This window comes from Oreochromis aureus, linkage group 1, assembly GCF_013358895.1.
Source record: "Oreochromis aureus strain Israel breed Guangdong linkage group 1, ZZ_aureus, whole genome shotgun sequence".
Taxonomy (NCBI): Eukaryota; Metazoa; Chordata; class Actinopteri; order Cichliformes; family Cichlidae; genus Oreochromis; species Oreochromis aureus.
In genome coordinates, this window is record NC_052942.1 from 40,843,395 (window position 1) to 40,865,021 (window position 21,627).

The window sequence follows — 21,627 nt, forward strand, 5'->3', positions numbered from 1 at the left end:
CTTTGATTTTATGTATTGTAGAGCCTGTAAAATAAGTAAGCGTGTAGCCCAAGTACAAAAGCTACACAACATGAGGTGGATCAGTTAGAAGTACGAGTTATAGACTTGTTACTGTTACTGTTGTTCCTGCACAAATTTTTCACCAGAAATTTAAACCTAATTTTCACAATTTATTGTGTTAAAGAAACTCACCAGAGTGTAACAACCAACCAGTTGTGTTGAAATACCCATGGTGTCAGTTGCTACTGACAACAAGAACTAAAGCTGTTTCAACGCAATGGGCTGAACCATTTTTTAATGCGGGTGGGGGGGGGGTTAATGCACTATACTGAGTTTTAGAATTTAGTGACTTTAAGTTCAATGGCAGCACGGTGGCACGGTGGTTAGCACTGTTGCCGCACAGCAAGAAGGTCCTGAGTTCAATTCCACCATCAGGCCGGGGTCTTTCTGTGCGGAGTTTGCATGTTCTCCCGTGTGTTTGCGTGGGTTCCTCCGGTACTCCGGCTTCCTCCCACCGTCCAAAGACATGCAGCTTGTGGGGATAGGTTAATTGGATAATCCAAATTGTCACTAGGTGTGAATGTGAGTGCGAATGGTTGTCTGTCCCTGTGTGTTGGCCCTGCGACAGACTGGCGACCTGTCCAGGGTGTACCCCGCCTCTCGCCCTATGACAGCTGGGATAGGCTCCAGCACCCCCCGCGACCCTGAAAAGGATAAGCGGAAGCGAATGGATGGATGGATGGAAGTTCAATGGTAATTGTAACTAGGCTCAAAGTGTTAATACTTACTTATATGCATATTTTTACATATGCAAAACTAGGGTGGCAAGAGAACATGCCACCCTATGCCACCACAGTAGATCCGCCCCTGAGGACAGAGATTTGTAGAGAGAACACGAGACGAAGCTTCACTCTGTATCCACGTCCTGCACTGACTTTATGCTCCACCAGGGGGAAGCACTGCTCTACAGAATGTGCATTATGTTGATATGAGTTTATGATGATATAAAATTAATGTCATTGTGTGTGTGTGTGTGTGTGTGTGTGTGCTTCAGATCTATCGGCGTTGCTGGCTGGTGTTCAAGAAATCTTCCAGCAAAGGACCTCGTCGTCTGGAGAAATACCCCGACGAGAAGGCTGCCTACATCAGAGCATGTCCTAAAGTAAGTGTGTGTGTGTGTGTGTGTGTGTGTGTGTGTGTGTGTGTGTGTGTGTGTGTGTGTGTGTGTGGCTCAGGTGTGCTCTGAAGGAGAAAACTAACACTTTAGAGCTGACACACTCACTGACAGAGATGAAAGTCTGTACAGAGCTCAGCGTGAGACGACCGTTTCTTCTTCTTCTTCTCTTTAAAACTCAACGAGCTGTTCTTCATCATCATCATCATCAGCAGCAGCAGCAGCAGCATTACTTCTCCTTCAAATGACCGTCCTGGCTGCCTTCACACTCCTTCACTGAGCATCCTTCAGCCCATCGATGCTTGTGAACTTGTGGTTGCTCTTTGTTCTTTCTCACAAAGCTCCAAAGAATCGACTGTAATCCAATCACAGCTGAGATGTTAAGGTGGATGGGACGACTCCAACTGCAAGGAATCAGACACTTTGAGGAATATTTGGCTCAACTTTGATGTACACTACCACTCTAAGGTTTGGACACACCTTCTCGTTTAATGGTTTTTCTTTATTTTCATGACTGTTTACATTGTAGATTCTGACTGAAGGCATCAACACTATGAATGAACACATGTGGAATCATGTAGTAAACAAAACAGTGTGAAATAACTCAAAGCATGTTTTCTATTTTAGATTCTTCGTAATATCCACCCTTTGCTTTGATTCCTGCTTTGCACACTCTTGGCGTTCTCTCCATCAGCTTCATGAGGTCGTCACCTGAAATGGTTTCCAACAGTCTTGAAGGAGTTCAGAGATGCTGATCACTTGTTGGTCCTTTTGCCTTCACTCTGCGCTCCATCTCATGCCAAACCATCTCCATTGGGTTTAGCTCAGGTGACTGTGGAGGCCAGGCCTCCATCACTCTCCTTCTTGGTCAAACAGCCCTCACACAGGCTGGAGGTGTGTTTGGGTTCACTGTCCTGTCCTGACATGTCGCTGCAGGATGCTGTGGTAGCCATGCTGGTTCAGTGTGCCTTCAGTTTTGAATAAATCCCCAACGGTGTCACCAGGAAAGCCCCCCCCCAACACCATCACACCACCTCTATGCTTCACACACAGACACGGCAAGTGGAACCAAAGATCTCAGATTTAGACTCATCAGACCAAAGCACAGATGGTCAAATGTCCAATCCTTGTGTTTCTTGGCCCAAACAAATCTCTTCTGCTTGTTGCTTTTCCTCAGTCGTGGTTTCTTAGCAGCTGTTTGACCATAAAGGCCTGATTCACTCAGTCCCCTCTGAACATGTAGAGATGTGTCTGCTACTGGAGCTCTGTGTGGCATTTATCTGGGCTCTAATCTGAGCTGTTGTTAACTTGTGATTTCTGAGGCTGGTGACTCGGATGAATGTATCCTCAGCAGCAGAGGTGACTCCTGGTCTTCCTTTCCTGGGGCGTCCCCATGTGAGACAGTTTGATCGTAGCGCTTGATGGTTTTTGTGACTGGACTTGGGGACACATTCAAAGTTTTAGCAGTTTCCTGGACTGACTGACATATGAAAACGAAGCAGAAAACCTGACCTGGATTAAATTAGACTGATTGCCTCATTAGCCAGTGATATGTAACCTGACAGGCCCTGCCAGCAGGTGGCGCCTCGGCTCCTAGGTTGATGTTAGAGGTCACAGTGTCTCTGCGTGGTGTTTAATCAGCCCTGATTTCCACTTTATCTCCAACTTGCTGTTTAGGTGACAGAGATCAGCAATGTGAAGAACATCACACGACTGCCACGTGACACCAAGCGACAGGCGGTGGCCATTGTGTTCACAGACGACACCTCACGCACCTTCACCTGTGAATCAGGTAACATGTCTGCCTCGACATGTTCGGGGGGGGATAGAGAAGGCACAATGGAACAGTTAATGGTGATGTATAATGATGTGTAATGTATGAACATATGAGGAAGAGCAGTGCCCAGTGCATCATGGGAATCCCCGGCAGCCTACGTCTATTGCAGCATAACTAAGGGAGGATTCAGGGTCACCTGGTCCAGCCCTAACTACATGCTTTAGCAAAAAGGAAAGTTTGAAGCCTAATCTTGAAAGTAGAGATAGTGTCTGTCTCCTGAATCCAAACTGGAAGCTGGTTCCACAGAAGAGGGGCCTGAAAACTGAAGGCTCTGCCTCCCATTCTACTTTTAAATACTCTAGGAACAACAAGTAGGCCTGCAGTGTGAGAGCGAAGTGCTCTAATAGGGTGATATGGTACTACAAGGTCATTAAGAGTTCCTAAAAATGTTCAGACTTGATGCCTGCTAATTCAAAAGGAGCTCATATGTTTAAACCTTTAAAATCTGCGTTCTACTGTGGATAAAATAAATAAATATAGATTTATGTGATTTTCAAATTTCCAACTTTTTTTGAGTTGAGTTTGTTTGTGAGGAGCAGGATTTTAAATTCTTTTAACGGGGAGTCGGTGAGGTGAAGCCAATACGTGTTTCTAGTCCCCGACAGCTCTCTCTCTCTCTCAGAGCTGGAGGCTGAGGATTGGTTCAAGACGCTGTCGATCGAGTGTTTGGGGATGCGACTTAATGACATCAGCATGGGCGAGCCAGACCTGCTGGCTGCTGGAGTGCAGTGTGAACACACAGGTACAGCACACACACACACACTGTGACTATGACCATTTTATCAGTCCGAGCTGAAGATGTTCAGATGTTCATTGGCAGTGAGACAGGATCAGAAATGAGGGACAGCTCAGAGTCAGGTTGAGTGGGTCTGAGTGTGTGCAGAGGAGGGGGGTTGGAGGATAAAGATGGAGCTGCCAGGCAGGAGGAGAAGAGGAAGACCTCAGAGGAGGTTCATGGATGTAGTGAAGGAGGACATGCAGAGGGTTGGTGTGACAGTGGAGGATGCTGGGACAGGAGGAGGTGGAGGCCCCTAAAGGGGGCGATATGTTTTTGGATGTATGGTATTTTTACCCGTGATATTTCTTTTTGGTTGTTTTCCTTTGATCAAGGCTGCTGTTGTAAATCTGCTCTTAATGACTCGTTAAATCAGGGTTACGTTGACTTGCTGCACCATCGTGTGGCACAAAGTGGTATTACATGAAAGTCCAGCCCAGCACAAAGATGTTTTCACCGTGAAACATTTCAAATTAAAAACAGGAAGTGACACTGAAAGCTCCTTCAACTGTGAAAATATATTAGTTTATTTTTATGTCAGATTTCATAAACCTTGTAACGGTCATTGCACACAGTTATGAAAACCTATTTAGAGGTTGTGTCTGTTATGAAAGAATGAATAACTTTAACTTTATTCATCCTCCAGCTGCAAAAAAGCAGTTCACTGTTAATCAGTGTTTACTGTGAGGACCTGAGCATGAAAACAGATTTTACTTAACATTTGGGCGGGGTCTGACCGTCCTCTGTCTGCTCAGAGCGCTTCAACGTCTTCCTCCTCCCCTGCCCCAACCTGGACATCTACGGCGAGTGCATGATGCAGATCACCCACGAGAACATCTACCTGTGGGACATCCACAACCCTCGCACCAAGCTGGTCACTTGGCCGCTCTGCTCGCTGCGGCGCTACGGACGCGACGCCACCCGCTTCACCTTCGAGGCTGGACGGTGAGACTTCGTGGTGGTTGGGGGGGGGTCTGTCCTCAGCCATCCTTTGTTAGCAAGGTGACTTTGAGATGAAGTGCTTATCTGAACTCACATACCGTCAGTCCAAGGATACCACACACTCACACACACACACACACACACACACACACACACACGCAGGGCGCTGCATTGGGCTGAGCCTCGTGAGGAGATTGATTGAATAGATTAGTCGATGAATCGATGCTGGGACAGACCTCCTTATCTCCTCTTCTTTGATAAAACCTGACCAGCTATGATTGGGTCAGCATGCAGATAATGCTGTGTGTGTGTGTGTGTGTGTGTGTGTGTGTGTGTGTGTGTGTGTGTGTGTGTGTGTGTGTGTGTGTGTGTGTGTGTGTGTGTGTGTGTGTGAAACAGCAACAGAGCCCTCTGGCGGATGTAGAGGGCTCTGCTGCGAACGCAGCAAAGCGCTTAAACTCAAACCTGACTGGAGAAGATGATGTAATGATCTTACTATTTGCACATCGATCGATTATCAGAAAAGCGCCATCTAAGACGCTCACCATCAGTCAGTGAGTGGTTAGGGTCGAGTATAAAGGGGCTGACTGAGCCTGGAGTGGACATTGGAGGAGCTGCTCAGGATGCTGCTTGGCCTCACTGCTGTATCACCAGCAGTGCGTCCGGCTGGTGACACAGCAGGACGCACCGCTCCTCCACCGGCAAAAAATAACTTTAACTACACAAAGATGGCAGGAAGAATCAGGCCAGAGATGAAACTGCAGATCACTTTCACGTTTGACGTCTTGTTAACCACAAAACGGGTAAATCCCTAATTTGGTGACGTTGTTTTGGAGGATGAGCAGTGCTTTACTTCCCTCATCTCAACCTTTATCTTCTCTGGAGTGACTCAGAGAGAAAACTGAGCAGTAGGATTCAGACGACTGCGAGGTAACTCCGACGTTTTCACGCTGAGCTGCTGTCATGTGCAGGATGTGTGACAGCGGCGAGGGACTCTACACCTTCCAGACCAGAGAGGGGGAGCAGATCTACCAGAGGGTCCACTCGTCCACGCTGGCCATCGCCGAGCAGCACAAGAAGGTCCTGCTGGAGATGGAGAAGAACAGCAGGGTGAGACGTGACCAAATTCAACCTTTATTCAAACCCTGTGCGATCACAGCAGCGCACTGCCACAGACTGGATGTAAATGATGGAAGTGGCAGGTCAGAAAACATCCAGCAGGGGGCGACTTCTCTGTTTCAAAGAGCAGCTTAATTTTAAAAATTATCATTAAGTGTTAATAAATGCATAAATGTGTTCATCTCAACAAAGTTTTGAAAATGTCAAAATAAACTTCCTGTAACGCTGTGATAAACAATTGTAATAAATCAGGCTATAAAGTCCTATGAAATTTCACATTCATACTTCATATTCACATTTTATTCATTTTATTTTGTAAATAAACAGAAAAAAGCAGTAAATACAAATCACACAAAGATAAATAAAGAAACCTGCCTTGCTCAGAGGCTCCGCGGCAGCAGAAGAGAACATGGGATTACATCATGAGGTTAAAAACGGGCTGGTCTGTTTGCGTACCTGTGGCGTCTTCCTGCTGGGACGCTTTCACAATAAAATGAACTTGATTCTTTGATTGCGTGTGAGCCGTGCTATTTCCTGTGCTCTTTGTCTCAATTCCTGATGTTGTCTTTTTTTAACTCCCAGCTGCTGTCGAAGGGCTCAGAGTCTGGCTCGTACCCCTGCACCCCCACCGCCATCCTGCCCCGATCCGCCTACTGGCACCACATCACTGGAAACCAGACCGGCATGGATCCCGGCAGCGGTACGCCGCACGCCGACCCTTACATAACATTTACACGAGATTTATATAAGATTGAACTCTTAATGTTGATGATGTCAGAAGTTCGAAAGCTCCTCCCATAAACTCAACAAAACCTGATTTTTGTCTTCACGGTCGTCTCTTTAAAGCTCTGCACTCGTAGGAAGTCGCGCTCTCATCACCTCCATGCTCCATCTCCATGTTACGGACATACTTTACTTTTTTCATTCTCTTCACCTCCTTTCTAGGAGGCAGAGGGTCGTTCAATACAGATGGACTCAGTGTTGTTTTTAAAAAACAACTCAAAACTCACCTTTTTAAAACTGCTTTTTTCTCATTTTTGCTTGTTTTATATTGTCTGTTTTACCTTTTTATGACTTTTTATCTTATGTACAGCACTTTGTGACTCTGTCTATAAATAAAATTTTATTTATTTATTTTATTGACAGATCATCAAAAAAGACAAAGACAGAAACACATCAGTCCACAGATGAGCCGTGTCCAAATACAGAGACGTTACCAGTTTATGCTTCATAAGAACATCTTTAGAGTCACACATGCATTTAGTCTCAACATAAAGTATCCAGATATTTCTGTCTTTGCAACTTCAAATAAACATTATTCATAAACTCTTAATATATTCAAACGTCATCTTTTGGTGAAGCTGCTCCTCAGATTTCTCACCTGCTGCTTTTATCTACGTGTCCCAGTAAACATCAGAAACGTGCTTATAGAGTCGGACGTTAGAGGAGCTGCACAGAGACTCGACGTCACACAAATTCAGCTTTGGTTTCAGAGTTTTTGGTGGATTGTGTTTTTGATCGTGTGGTGAAGCCGACGCTTTACACAGACGTGTTGAGGAAATCGATATCGGAGTCAGGCAGCGTTAAGGCTCCGCCTACCTCAGGTAACAGGTGTGTTTCTGCTCCATCCGTAGGTGACGCCGTGGAAGACGAGCTGCTGTCCACCCGCCTGCCTCCCGACCGCCACGCGACGCTGCCCCTGGCAAACACACACACGCAGTCTCAGCCACACATACACACACACTCCCCGACACACTACCCCACCTTCCCCGGACAGTGACACACACTCTCACACAGGCGTGTGTGGACTTTGAAGACACACACAGGACCCACATGCATGCAGACACACACACTGGACACTCCCTCCTTATATCTGACAGCCCAACATCACACCTCACAGGATGGAGGGACCCTAACAGCGGCCGGCACGCCGTCCTGAGAGCGCACTTCCTGCGGCTGCTTGCTGCTGTGTGGCGTGAGGACTGAAAGCTCTCAGCTTCAAACCAGACACAGAGTGAAGATTGTACGGATGTTTTTATACTGAATTTCTACTGCAGCTTCCTTTTGAAATCACAAGAATAAGGAGGAAATGAGCGGCAGCCTGACACGCACACATCACAAACACGTCACACACACATGGACCGACGCAGGCCTGTTAGCGTCCTGCTGATCGCTCAGCTGCTTCCTCCTCCTCACACCAAACATCAGTCTGCCGCCACGTGTGTGAAGATGTGTTGTGATCTTTATTTGACCCGCCCACAGTCACATGCCAGCTTGGCTACTAGAATAAGCAAGAATTCAGTTATTAAATGACAGAATTTTTATTTACACCTCAGAAAATTAATTTGTAATTGTTCGATTTGCTTGTTAGGTCTGACGCCTTTAACCGTTTCCAGGTCTGAATCCTCCTTCATTCCTAAAATCAGGAAAACTGTGAGGAACAGCTGAGGGTGGAAAACAGTCCAGATAATCCAGTCCAATAAGACATCTGTGCAGCTGTTTGCACAGCTGTGACAATAAAGTTTAATCAAAAGGAGGATTTATGAGGTGAGCAGGAAGAAAGCTCGCTCTCTGGCTGATGGATTAAAAAAAGACTACAAAAGCACGGCGAAAGCGTCTGAACTACAGTTCATGTCATAGACTGTATATAAAGGATGGATGTAGCTGCCCAGATGTGACCCTGATGGGATATGATGTCTCACTGGTAATGACGATCATGCAGTGAAACGTGGACCAGCAGCTGAGAGCTAAACTTCAGCACTGATGCCACTTTTTAGCTCTGTCCATCTTTCTTTACAGTCTGCACACCAAGTTTACGCGTCGGGCTCTCGGCAGCGCTGCCGAGCTCGGTCACTCCGATGTTTCGGGGTGGTCTGGATCTCTCAATGATCCCGAGCTCACTCTGAAGTCAGACACTGTGAGATTTTAAACACGTGCTGTGCGTGTATAGAGCTGATAAAAAGCTGCACAGGACCTGGAAGTTCTCTGAGGTCGTCTCTTAACAAGCAGATCATCTTTAGGCTTAAAGTAAAAGAAGTCAACCCCATGAATGTCATCATATAGAAACCTTAGGCTGCTTTCAAGCATATTCGGGCCCACGTGGTTGCATTACTGTGGCTCCCTGCACAGCTTAGGTTGTTTTTTTATAGTGACAAAACTGAAACGCCAACATTTGGTCAAATTTCCACTGTTTTTATGGATGTAGGAGGATTGAAGCGATGTATGAGCCTGCTGCACGGTGCCTTAACAGCACCACGAGGACTGTGAAGACACGCGTGTGAAGAGCACGTTTATCACATGTGGATGAATGCCTTTGATTTCACTGGTAAACGTGACTCTGCAGCTCCAGGATCTGCTCACCGAGGCTCCGAGCTGAGTCCTGGCTGCGGTATCTCTTATCGAGTGATTCCTAAGCTCTCCGGGATGTGTCTTATTACACCTTCGTCTTTTTACACACCCCTGTTATTTTCTCATCATCCATGGGTTTTAGGGACATTTGCCTGTCAGTAACTGATGTTCACTGTCCTTACATTTCATTGTTCAGTTCTCATTTTTCCCTCTGACAGATGGAAAACTCTCAGCTTCTCTGCACAGGTAGAGTTCGTCAGTTTGAGCCTCACGTTTGTGCAGCTTTTCTTCTGGTCCGTAGCCATGTGTGAAGAACTGGTACCTTCAAATCTGAGGCCGTGGTTCTGAGCAGGAAACAGGTGGAGTCCCTCCATATGGGTCAGGGAGGTGTAGCTCCACCCAGTTCTTTAAGAGCTCTTGGGGTGTTGTTCACAACAGATCACCAAATGGATCTGAAGTGATGTGGATGCCGTCGGTCTACGTTCTTACCCTCACCTTTGACCCCGAGCTGTGGGTAGTGATCGTGAGAATTGCAGATACTGTGAGCCTCCTCTGAAGGAGGAGCTCAGTCTTTCAGGAGGAGGGCAGAGTATAGAGTCCTTCACACTGGAAGGAGGCAGTGTGAGGTGTTTGGGAGGAGACCCCAGGCCAGACTCAGGACACAGTTTGTGTCTCTGAGCTGGCCTTGGTGCTTCCCCAGAAGAGCTGCACCAGTTTAAGCCTGATAGACTCCAGATAAGCTGTAGAAAATGGATTCATGGGTGTAAAATAGGAAAATGCATTCAAACACTGACACGAGTAGAAGTGGAAATAACACAGGTTAGGTTTCACTTCTGCCCTGAGGTCACATCAGAGGCTTCACTGGGTCCCTGAGGTAGTCTGCGATGTGACAATGGAGAAACCCTGAAGCTGCAGCAGCAGACAGATAGCAGCACAGTTAATCACACACGGCCCATTTTTCTGCTTCCATTGAGTCAGAATAGTCCAGGTGGTCAGGACGTTATCGTGGAGAGCACAGCCATCGTTTCTGTCATCAGTAATACAATGAATGACCAGCCGTGGCTCCGGGAGCACGGATCAGACGGACCACAGAGCGCTCGATTTGGAAACTAAACTTCCTCAAACTTGTATGGAGGAGTTCAGAGCGATGCTGCCTGAACGGGTCGAGGCTGGTTCTGGATTGGTTATTGATCATTATCGATGGCGTCAGAGGAGAATGGCAGGTGCTGCCTTTGCCTTCTCTCACACTGAGCTGTACAGGTGAGGTGGAGGTGGGGGGAAATTCCAGGACAGCAGATACACGTCGTGGTTTTTCCACCGTGGGCTCCAATCAGCTTTCAGCCGCTGCCTTTTGACTCCGCCCTCATCTTTTTTCAGACTTGAGCTTTTTTTCCGTGTCGTACGCAGACTGTGCGCTGTGACTAATGCTGGATTCCTCCTCTGTCACCACCATTAGTTGTTTTTCCATCACTGAAACATGACAGGGCTACGCATTTCATCTGTTCTCCACATGATGGAAGCCGTGTACATATCTGCTATTTATTTCATGTGCATTTGAGAGAGTGTGTGTGTGTGTGTGTGTGTGTGTGTGTGTGTGTGTGTGTGTGTGTGTGTGTGTGTGTGTGTGTGTGTGTGTTTACTGGAACATGTGTTCATATAAAATACACACACCTCCTTTTTTGGACCTTGTGATGTAGAAGAAGCTGCTCTACCTTGTCAGCGTGGATCTTCGTGAACCAGAAGAACGCGTTTATGATCCCGTCCTGCACCGCCCTCTCACGCCGCGTCCATCCGTCCGTCCATCCGTCTGTTCGCTCATACATGTTCACGCCTGTGCCGCGCTGCAGTTCTTCTTTGTAGCAGGAGGAATCGTGCAGAGGGGTGTTTCATAAAGAAGGAGCATGACAAATCAGACTTAAAGCTTCATGTTTGTCGAAGAATAAAAGAAAACTTTGACCCTAAAAACAAAAATGAAGAAAACATCTTGGCTGCAGCTGGAGGCTCAGAGCAAGTGAAAACTGTGTGAGAAGCACATTTCTCTGTAAATGAACTTTAGTTTCAGGGGCCACTGGGACAGAAGAGCCGTCGAAAATTATTTTTCTTTTAAAGAAAAACTTTACAGAATTTTGATTCCTGCTTTGAGGGCCACGTCTCATGGTAGCACACTGTCGTGTCACATTATCGTGCTAAATCCGGCGTATTGGGCTGGTTCCAGCCTGTTTGTTCTGGTTTCCTGCTGAGACTCGAGTCTTTATGAAACGCCCCTCTGGCCTCACACACCTAAGTGCTCGGTGGAAGCGCTGATTGATGGACGAGGCTGGGAAGTGAGACGGGAAGTGAGACGGGAAGTGACGGCTTCCCTGCAGCAGTCGTAGTGTGTTTGTGATTGTAGTGTCATCTCTCACCACCGGCCGTGACCTCCCCTCAGCTTTGTAACCGATGACAACAATGTCGTTTCCACCCGCTCACACTGTCCACACAAAGTGCATGTTTTAGAGAAAATAAAGTTCATTATTACTAAAGGATGCGGCTCCCTGCTGTGATGTCAGTCCTTAAATTCTCACAAATTTTGTTTTGCCTCTTATTTTATTATTTTATTACATTTTGAAGCTGCTTGCAAAATATTCAATATTAAGTTTTTTGTGTATCAAATGATTTAACGATGAAAGATCTGACAGTTGTAGGGTGAAACCCAGCGATGATGGTGCGAGGGAAGAATGAAATGAAAGGTTTAGCTCACAGCACAGATTGTGTGCAGTGATGTGCAAAAGGATCTGCCTCCTCCCAGATATCTTTGGGTTTTGGTTTTTTGCATGTTTGTCACATTTATGTGTTTCAGATCATCAAACAAATGTTTAAATTAGACAAAATGATCCCAGTGATGACAAGATGCAGCTCTTAACGATGATTTCTTTTATTGAAAGAAAGAAAGCTTTCCAAACCTGCAGTGTATGAAAAAGTAAAAGTAACTAACCCCCAAACCCTAATAACCGTCTGTTCCAGCCTTGGCAGCCTTCAGTGAGTCTTTCACATGGATGTGGAGGAATTTCACTCGGACACTTGTGACACATTCAGGCTGGACTTGCTTGCTGGTGCGTTTGGGATCATCCTGCTTAAGCAGTTTGCTTCCTCGTGGCTCAAGTCTATAAAGCTCAAACTAAGAAATCAGGACGGGGCAAATGCTGTGTCACAGGTTCAACTCCAGCTGGTTTCTTCTCTTGGGAGCTACTGATCCAGGAGCTCACATATGTGTATATTTTCCAGTTTATCCTTTAAAAATGAAGCGTCGCGGGACAAATGGTATAAATGTGTCTTTGTTTTTGGATCATTTTGTGAATTCAGAGGCTTTTTCCCTGCCTGCGCCCATCTTCTGCCGTCGGTGTGAGTCTGTGAGGATCCAGCAGGGGGCAGCAGCGCTCACGGGCTCAGTGAAGGCAGCGGGGGAAGAAGAGGAGGCAGGAAGCGTTCACACAGGTCTGCTGAGCACACCCGCTGACCTGCAGCTCCGCTCTCACCTGAACCTTTCTGTCCTCGATCACCTGCGCCGTGTGACCACGTGACCCGCCGGAATGGGCCGGAAGGTGACCGTGGCTACCTGCTCTCTGAACCAGTGGGCTCTGGACTTTGAAGGCAACTGTGAGAGGATCCTGAGGAGTGAGTGAGACCGCAGCGGCTTCTGTTTGATGTGTGAAAGCAGCGCGAGCTCAGGCTGTGGCCCAGCCAATCACGGCCAAGAAAAACTCTGCTTTTCATAAAACATGACGCGTTATCCCCGTGCGCTGTCACGGTGCGTGGGTCTGCTGTCAGAGTCACTCAGTAATAATAAAATGTTCAGGTGTGTGTGTGTGTGTGTGTGTGTGTGTGTGTGTGTGTGTGTGTGTGTGTGTGTCCAAACCAGGACACTGATGAAAAATCAAATCATCGTAGTTTTATCAGAAACTGTTCCAAGGTCTTTAAAGGACTCGCCAGTCCACCATCTGACCAGAAACCACGTCACCTCCAAGTCAAAGGTCATGTCTTTTACACTGTAAAAAGTACCCAGACATTTCTGTACGAGTTGGTGGGAAAACAGGAAAGCACAGCTAAAAGTTCCAAATCTATACCCTCCTTCATAGTTTCTAAAACTGTTTATTGGGCCGGATTTGAGTTTGAGCCAGGCCGATCCCGGCCCCTGGGCCTTATGTTTGACACCTCTTTCCTAGCTGTATGGAGAACAGCAGCAGTGTGGAGGATTTTTGACCCGGGTGAAGGGTCGTCGGAGTGTCCTGGGTGTGTGTGGATGTGGATGCTTGGACACAGACACACACAGACCGGGCCGTGGCTGCTCTGACTAACAGTAACTGAGTGGTCTGCAGACTGAGTGTGGGTTACTGGAGGTGGACGACTCACATGAGACGAGATCGCGATAAGAAAATAAATAAAACTCATGTTAAATTATTAGTTCTGTCACGATTATCAGAGTTATCACAGTCTGTGATATCAGGCAGGTGTGTGTGATAATGCAGTACTCCCGTCTGCCTGCAGGTATCGAGGAAGCCAAAGCTCATGGAGCCAAATACAGGCTGGGTCCAGAGCTGGAGATCTGGTACGATTCTTTTAGGTCTTATTAAACTCACGAATCATCTGTTGGTCCAACTCTTCTTCTCTGCTTTGTTTCAGCGGCTACGGCTGCGCAGACCACTTCTATGAGTCGGACACGCTGCTGCACAGCTTCCAGGTCCTCAGGAATCTTCTGGAGTCTCCCGTCACTCAGGACATCATCTGTGACGTGGGGATGTGAGTGTGGCCTTCAGAGTGCAGCGCGAGGCTTTGGCTCCACCTGCTGGACATGATTTAGAGTGCACCTGTAACGTCTCGCCTCCTGCAGCTCTGACTGTTTCTTGTCCTTTCAGGCCCATCATGCATCACAACGTGCGCTACAACTGCCGCGTCCTGTTCCTCAACAGGTACGTCAGCAAGACCACACCTCCTCCTTCTTGTTCTCTGCACAGGTCGTAGTCTTCCTCCACACGGAACTAAACAAACACTTTGCTCCTTCATCATAGAAAAATCCTGCTGATCAGGCCCAAGATGATGATGGCCAACCACGGGAACTACAGAGAGGTGCGCTGGTTCTCCCCCTGGAACAAGTTACGGTCGGTCACTCTGGAGTTCAGCTTTAATCTGTCACGTGTCTGCAGGTGACCATGTGTCCCTAAACGTATGTGTGTCTGATGTGATTGGTTCTTTCAGGCAGGTGGAGGAGTATTTCCTGCCCCGAATGATCCAGGAGGTGACAGGCCAGGTAACCTCTGCTGTCACAGTTATGAGCTCATGTCTGGTGAAAGGTTCTCTTCTGAATTTTGTCGCCTCGTTTCTGTTTGCAGGACACCGTCCCCTTCGGTGACTGCGTGCTCTCCACGAAGGACACCTGCATCGGCACTGAGATCTGCGCCGAGCTCTGGAACCCCGACAGGTGGGGAGAGGCTGACAGCATCGCACAGGTGCGATGGTGCTCGCTCGCTCTCCTACTAACTTCTGTTCTCTCCTCAGCCCTCACATTCAGATGGGTCGGGACGGCGTTGAAATCTTCACCAACTCGTCCGCAAGCCACCACGAGCTCCGCAAAGCTGGCCAGAGGGTCAACCTGATCAAGTCGGCCACCACCAAGGTACGCACTCGAATACGAGGCCCAGCACTGAGCACGAGAGAGCAGTGTTGTACGTGACGCCGTCTGCTGGTGACGTTGCAGAGCGGAGGAATCTACCTGTATGCCAACCAGAGGGGCTGTGACGGAGACCGCGTCTACTACGATGGCTGCGCCATGGTGGCCATTAACGGTGACGTCGTGGCGCAGGGAGCGCAGTTCTCCCTCGATGATGTGGTACGTGAAAAGGTTTCCTGTCACGTATGTCCTGCTGGAGGTTAAACATGATGATGAGCTCGGTGTGTGTGCAGTGATCCCGAAGCTCAGGTGAGATCAGCAGGAGCTAAAACAGCTCGTTTCAGATACAGGACCACCTGACAGGCCGAGGACACGATGACAGCTCCGCAGGTAGAGGAGGGGGGCTGTTTTAGGGAAGTGTTTCCTGTGCTGCACTGAGACTGCAGGTGAAGGTGTCGGACTGATGTGTGTGTCGCCGTCGCAGCCACCAATCACAGCCAAGCTTTTAACAGCCTGATGGATGCGCGACCCTCAGCACATCCAACCAAACGCAGCTGCCTGTGTGCAGCTTTCAATAAGACCAAGAAAAGAAAAGTTTAACCTGTTCTGTGAGGCTTTTTATCAAAACGTGCAATGGTGTGTGTGTGTGTGGTAGGAGGTGATTACGGCCACTCTGGATCTGGAGGACGTTCGCAGCTACAGAGGAGAGCTGTGTCAGCCCCAGCTGGTGAGAGAGCGCCCCCTGCTGTCCGACCTTTGAACAGCACGAAGCTGCGTTTGTGTTTTTCTCTAAAATGTTATCAGCTCAGTTTCTGTAATGACCTGTGACCAGCAGTGACCATAGTTAACCAGCTTCAGCTCCACATCATCACAGGTTCTCAGCTCCTCCCACAGCTGCTTTGACCTTTGACCCATTCTCAGTGACAGCTGCAGAGCTCTGGGAGGCAATAAGATTTGCTTGATTTTAAAAATGTAAAACCTTGATAGTTTTTACATTGTAGGTGTTTCAGAGTTACAGAGCCACGAACGCTCACACAGTCTCGCGGTCGGCCTTCAGTCCAAACCAAGCAGCTTATTAACTTATTAACCTGCTAACAGCCTGATGGCAGCAAAGTTTGTGATGATCCGTTTTATTTCTAAAGCTCCAAATCTTTACACTGTGAAGCCAAGACCAATAATAGTGTCAGACGAGCAAGTGAACTGAAACTCACCTATGACAGGCCCCCCCGACAGCAGAGCTCGTGTTAAAGGTCACGCAGAGGTCACCTGCAAGTGGCTGTGCTGGATGAATGTTGGGTGCTGACGCTGTTTGTCTCTCGTGTTTCTCCCTGTGGAAGGAAAGTGAATTCAAACCTTGTCACAGGGTCAAAGTGGACTTTTCTTTGTCCGGCTGTGACGACGTCTACCTGCCCACCCACCAGCCAATAGAATGGCACTTTCACACACCAGAGGAAGAGATCAGGTACGTTTAAATAAAGCTTTTGTGAAGCTCCCAGAGAGCCTCTCTTACAGCTGTTTGCTTCAGTTTAGGGCCGGCCTGCTGGCTGTGGGACTACCTGAGGAGGAGCGGCCAGGTGAGGAGGACAGGTGTGAGGTTATCTTTGGCAACATTAAGAAGTGTGTGGTTTGGGCCTCTGAGCTGTCTGCTCGTTTGTGTTCAGGCTGGTTTCCTGCTGCCTCTGAGCGGCGGCGTCGACAGCTCCTCCACCGCCTGCATCGTCCACTGCATGTGCGTGCTGCTGTGCCGGGCTGTCGAGGGCGGCAGTGAGTACCAGCCGCTTCACCTCAGCTGCTTAAATGAAGAAAAATCTCATTCTCCTCTACAGATGCTGTTTATATGTTCTATTATAATATTAAATATTAACCTGTGCAGATCTTCAGTCGGAGCATTTTGAGCTGAGCGTTCAGAGTAAAGACAAATCTGAGGGTTTGCTGCTTTCAGGAGATAAACAGGAAGCATTTCTGTGGAGGAGCAGCTCCCAGGATGAGCCGAATGATGTAACTTCCTGCCTGCTGGTCTGTCTTCCTCTCAGACAGTCGGGTGCTGGAAGACGTCCGCAGGGTGGTCGGCGACGAGTCGTATCATCCGCAGGACCCGAAGGAGCTGTGCGCTCGCGTCTTCACCACCTGCTACATGGCGAGCGAAAACTCCTCCGAGGACACGCGCAACAGGGCCAGAGACCTAGCCAATCAGATCGGCAGGTAGGAAGCGGGTAGATCCATGGTTAAGACCACGACACCGAGAGGCTCACAAAAACAGTTCTGACTCATTCTGTCTCCTGGTTTGCAGCACGCACATGAATATTAACATAGACGTGGCGGTGAAAGGCATTCTGGGTATCTTCTCGGCGGTTTCCGGACGGTGGCCTCAGTTTCGTGCGAGCGGGGGAAGTCGGAGAGAAAACCTGGCTCTCCAGAATGTGCAGGTCAGAAGCTGCAGATGTTTGTGGCGTGCAGCGCCTCTGACGGTTTAGCCGCGGCGTTCACGTAACGCCACTGTGACCCGGCTGAACTTTATCACAGTGTTCACTTCCTGTGTGTGTTCCCAGGCTCGGGTCAGGATGGTCCTGGCCTACCTGTTTGCCCAGCTCAGCCTGTGGGCTCGGGGCAGACCCGGGGGCCTGCTGGTGCTCGGCTCTGCTAACGTGGATGAGAGGTACGCGCCGCCGTGTTCGCTGTGTTCGCTGTTAGTGCGACTCACGCAGCATATAGAATAACAGGGCCTCGTCCTGCTCAGCCTCACAGGTTATTTCACCAAATACGACTGCTCGAGCGCCGACATTAACCCAATCGGAGGCATCAGTAAGACGGACCTGAAGTGCTTCCTGCTGCACTGCGCCGAGCAGCTGCAGCTCACCGCTCTGAGAAGGTAAGGCCACGGGGGTCTGCGCCTCTGCAGCCCCCCGGCTGGAGCTGTGGTGTGCGTGCTTTCACACTGGAGTCATTTCTCAGAGACACAGCATCTCATGTGGTTTTTCAGTTTGTCAGCGGTTTTGGTTTCCTCTGCAGCATCCTGGCAGCTCCGCCCACCGCCGAGCTCGAGCCGCTGACAGACGGGCGAGTTTCTCAGACTGATGAGGTGAGACACAGACGGGAACGGGCCCTCATCACTCTGAGACTTGTGATTAAGAATGAAATGAGTTTGTACGACAGATATGATTGTCAGGATGCTCCTGCACACAAACCGCAACCCACCAACTCTGCTGCTCCGCCCACAAATGCACTTTAATCACATCTCAGGAGAAACAGACGGGATTCCCACCAGGACAGGATTTATTCCTAGGAAGCATGTTTCTCCAAAATAATCCACCAAATACTAATTTGCTGTTAAACTGATCTCACACACATATTACTGCATGTTATCAACATATCAGAGATGGAAATGTTTCAGACCTGCTCCCCATCAGAACCTCACCCTTCAGGCACAGCACAGGTCCAAAGCCCTGCAGGCGTCTTCATCCTGCTATATATATTATATTGTATATTTCCCAGCATGCCCCTCTGCTCATAGTGGAGAGTAAAATGACTGAGTGCAGCTAAAGTTCAGTCCACGATTTAACCACTTAAGAGTCCACTTTACTGTAACACTGTGAATATGAGCATGCAGTATGATGTAGAGGAGGGGCCCCTCTAACCGTCGGGCCCCCCGGCGAGCTGAAACCTCTGCGTATTCAGGCGACAGGAAGCTAACTGCAGCTCACTGCTGACTGCAGGCGTCTTTATAAGGTCCAAAGATTTCAGCGCTGCTAGCCTCACGTCATGACTGTTATTAAAGACTGTTAGCGCTGTTTGTGCTCCCCCTGCAGGCCGACATGGGGATGACCTACTCTGAGTTGTCTGTGATCGGACGACTGAGGAAGATCTCCAAGTGCGGCCCCTTCAGTATGTTCTGTAAACTCATTCACACGTGGAAGGACGCCCTCTCGCCCTCAGAGGTCAGTCTGAGTGGTCACAGGTATGAAGGTTGCATCCCCAGCAGCCTAACCTGAAGTAAGCTCGTGGTTTTCCTTCAGGTGGCCCAAAAGGTGAAGCGCTTCTTCAGGATGTACTCGGTGAACCGCCACAAGATGACCACGGTCACGCCGTCCTACCACGCCGAGAGCTACAGTCCTGACGACAACCGCTTCGACCTCAGACCTTTCCTCTACAACGCAAGCTGGAGCTGGCAGTTCAGGTGCATCGACGACCAGGTAAGCATCATCGCGTTTCTCTCTCGGTCAGAGCAAGAAAAGATGATCAGAGGAGCGGCACGTTGATGAAGACGAGCTGCGAGCAGGTGTTTCTGTTCTTCCAGGTGACCCAGATGGCTGCAAACAGGGCGAAGCATTAAGAAGCAGAGGTCATCAGTCCGTCGCGACTCCAACGGCCACGAAGACGTCCCGCTTGATCAAAGCCGAAGACCATGGACGATGCTTTCCTGCTTTTCTGACCTCAGTGACATTGATAACAACTGTGGTCCCTTCAAATAATCATTTAAACGGACTATAAAATCAAACGCCTTAAACCTGCATTCTTTCAGGCGCCCAGCAGGGGGCACTTCCTCTGCTAAGCCTCCTCGGCTGATCGTGAGCTCAGTGAACTCTTTAATGGTCTCAGGTGTGATTGAATCAAACATTGTGGAGATTGTCCATCGTTTATTTACAGTCTATGATCCAGACTACACACGCCTCTTCTTCTGCTTGTTTTTATCTCTTTATGCTTTATTGTGCAGTTTTCTTTCATCACCTGATTATTTCTGATTCTGTCCTCCGTCTGCTTTGTTTTGATTTTGTTCTGTGTAAAATTTAAAGATACAGGATCATTTAAAGTGTCCACGTGTGAAATAAAAGCTCTCTTGATTTTGTTTTTTGTCCTGTATGTGCCGCAGTGAGAACACTGCATAAGAAATGACCTGTCAGTCAAAGAGGCCACGCCCCAATTCATGCAAACTTTAAGCCTTAATACAATTTAAACAGGTGAGTTATAGAAACATCCTCCTGCTCTGCAGTTGTTATGAAGGAGGAAATGATATCTACAGACCAAACCAGTCTGTGTCACAGTCGTCATGCCAGCAGGTTGCTGAAAATGTGAAAGCGCACAAACTGCGGCGAGGTTCTCGTCTCACCCTGAAGGCGTTCTTCATCATAGCTACGTCCATATGTTCATAGCTATGGCATGATGTGGATCAGATACAGGTGGTTGTGGGACAGCGTGGCCTGTCTGAGGGGACGAGGTATTTCCTAGGTCAGAGTAATCTGTCATGGTTCATTTTGGTATTTAAAGCTACACAATATTAGTCATTTCAAAATTACACTTACTAAAAAACTGAAAGTAGTGTCTTTAACTCGAATCGGTCTTTCACCATTTAGCTTAAGTCATGTGATAATAAGGTTAAAGTGTTTATGAAGAGGTCAGGTGGGGAAGGTCCTGTTAATCCTCACCTGTGTGAGAAATATCTGTATGGCTGCCATGTGTGGTCTGTCAAAACTGACCGAGAGCGATCCAGGGTTTACATCATAACTGACTCTGAGCGAGGCAGGGGGGCGTTCAACACCACCAACGTTAAGGTGGAGATCCCAGAAACTTTCCTTACCTGGATGATCAAACGTGCATGAAGGCTTCTCGTGGAGAGCAGCTCAGACTCGGTTCATTTTGTTCTCACACGTTTGTCTGCATGTAGGCAACTTCTTTAATGACATGAATGACTGTTTCACATACAGCCATTAATGTGGTTTTAACAAAGGCTACATTATTAGCACTGTAGATTCCTTCGTTTCATCTTCGTGGAGTAATTCACGGTTCAAATACAGGATGCTGTTCATTTCTAAATCTACTGATGTTTGTGTTTGAAAGAGGAAAACTCCCCTTTTTACTAAAACCACACTGATGATTGGAGGACTGCAGAGAGCCGGCTCGCATCCATTCCCACAGCTCAGAGCTCGAGCTTACATGATATTTATTACCCATCATAAACTCAGGTGTTGTTATTTTCCTGACTCAGGCTTCTGAAACCTGGCACCTCCTCCTCTGAGCTCTCACCTTCCTTTTTTTCTGCCTTACAAAAAAATGAAGCATTTAAAAATTAAAGAGCAGCTTGTGGAGAAACTCCAAGAGCTCTGAGTTCGGTGTCTGAGGTGGAACCCGACATCCGGAGGTCGTTTCATCTTGACGTGACCTTTGACACTTTGTTGTGGTGCTTAAACTGCCATGCTCATTAGACTGTGGCGCTTTTATGACATGCTATTAATCTGTCTTTTGAACTCTCCTATAGTGCAGAAAAGAAGTCTCCATCATGGACTGTACATAAAAGATGGAAGCAACGCAAAGTCCTGTTTTAAAGTCTTAACGTGGGCGTGGCTGAACTGAACATCCACAGAGCAGTGACACAACGTGGCCACGTCCTAAAAATGTGTCTTAATCTGTCCATAATTTACTAAATGAATACTGTGTAAAGAAGCCTCGAAACTACGGTTTCCTGAGGCGAAAGCAGAAGTGATGTGAGTGCTGCAAATGAAGTCGAACAAAGCCAGGCTTCCTTGGTCTGCACCGGAACATCCAAGCCTGAGAGCCCAGCTTAAGAAGTTATCAACTTCCTGTTGAATGTGTTCTTGGCTTCTTTGTGTGGGTCATGTGACTCTTCTCCCATCAGAGACGTTATCTGATGATGATGTAATGGTGATTAAAATTCTCTAAAACACATAAAACTTGTTTTTCATCTCAGAAGGACAAATAAAAATGATGAATACAAAGTAAAGATTACTGTTATCAGGATCATTTTCTGTGTTAGACGCAGGCCAAAGATGTCAAAC

General features: G+C 47.9%; 2 protein-coding genes across 3 annotated transcripts in view; both read left to right on the forward strand.

Moving 5' to 3' along the window:
* dok4 (docking protein 4) overlaps positions 1-11,725 on the forward strand; it is a 60,608-nt gene extending 48,883 nt beyond the window's left edge. For both annotated transcript variants that reach the window (XM_031738326.2, XM_039614148.1), the window contains 7 exons: positions 1,055-1,162; positions 2,852-2,966; positions 3,634-3,753; positions 4,542-4,731; positions 5,700-5,838; positions 6,430-6,547; positions 7,482-11,725. In XM_031738326.2, the coding sequence (XP_031594186.1) occupies positions 1,055-1,162; positions 2,852-2,966; positions 3,634-3,753; positions 4,542-4,731; positions 5,700-5,838; positions 6,430-6,547; positions 7,482-7,627 (936 nt within the window). In that variant the 3' untranslated portion in view covers positions 7,628-11,725. The remainder of the gene's footprint in view (positions 1-1,054; positions 1,163-2,851; positions 2,967-3,633; positions 3,754-4,541; positions 4,732-5,699; positions 5,839-6,429; positions 6,548-7,481) is intronic.
* Positions 11,726-12,600: 875 nt separating this feature from the next.
* Positions 12,601-19,682, forward strand: nadsyn1 (NAD synthetase 1). Its single transcript, XM_031738311.2, has 21 exons — positions 12,601-12,849; positions 13,720-13,780; positions 13,855-13,971; positions 14,088-14,141; positions 14,241-14,330; positions 14,428-14,479; positions 14,562-14,650; positions 14,728-14,845; positions 14,927-15,058; positions 15,495-15,566; positions 16,177-16,301; positions 16,365-16,413; positions 16,501-16,603; positions 16,873-17,041; positions 17,130-17,265; positions 17,389-17,495; positions 17,577-17,708; positions 17,849-17,918; positions 18,646-18,774; positions 18,853-19,029; positions 19,134-19,682. The coding sequence occupies exons 1-21, from the start codon at positions 12,765-12,767 to the stop codon at positions 19,167-19,169; spliced, it is 2,103 nt and encodes a 700-aa protein (XP_031594171.1). The 5' UTR covers positions 12,601-12,764; the 3' UTR covers positions 19,170-19,682.
* Positions 19,683-21,627: the final 1,945 nt, after the last annotated feature.

What these genes read in the sequence shown, in the direction of transcription:
- nadsyn1 (XM_031738311.2), top strand. Translation starts at nt 12,765, where the DNA reads ATGGGCCGGAAGGTGACCGTGGCTACCTGCTCTCTGAACCAGTGGGCT. An exon ending in GAGCTCTGGAACCCCGACAG is followed by an intron (nt 14,651 to 14,727) that starts GTGGGGAGAGGC and finishes TTCTCTCCTCAG; the next exon opens with CCCTCACATTCAGATGGGTC. An exon ending in CTAGCCAATCAGATCGGCAG is followed by an intron (nt 17,042 to 17,129) that starts GTAGGAAGCGGG and finishes CCTGGTTTGCAG; the next exon opens with CACGCACATGAATATTAACA.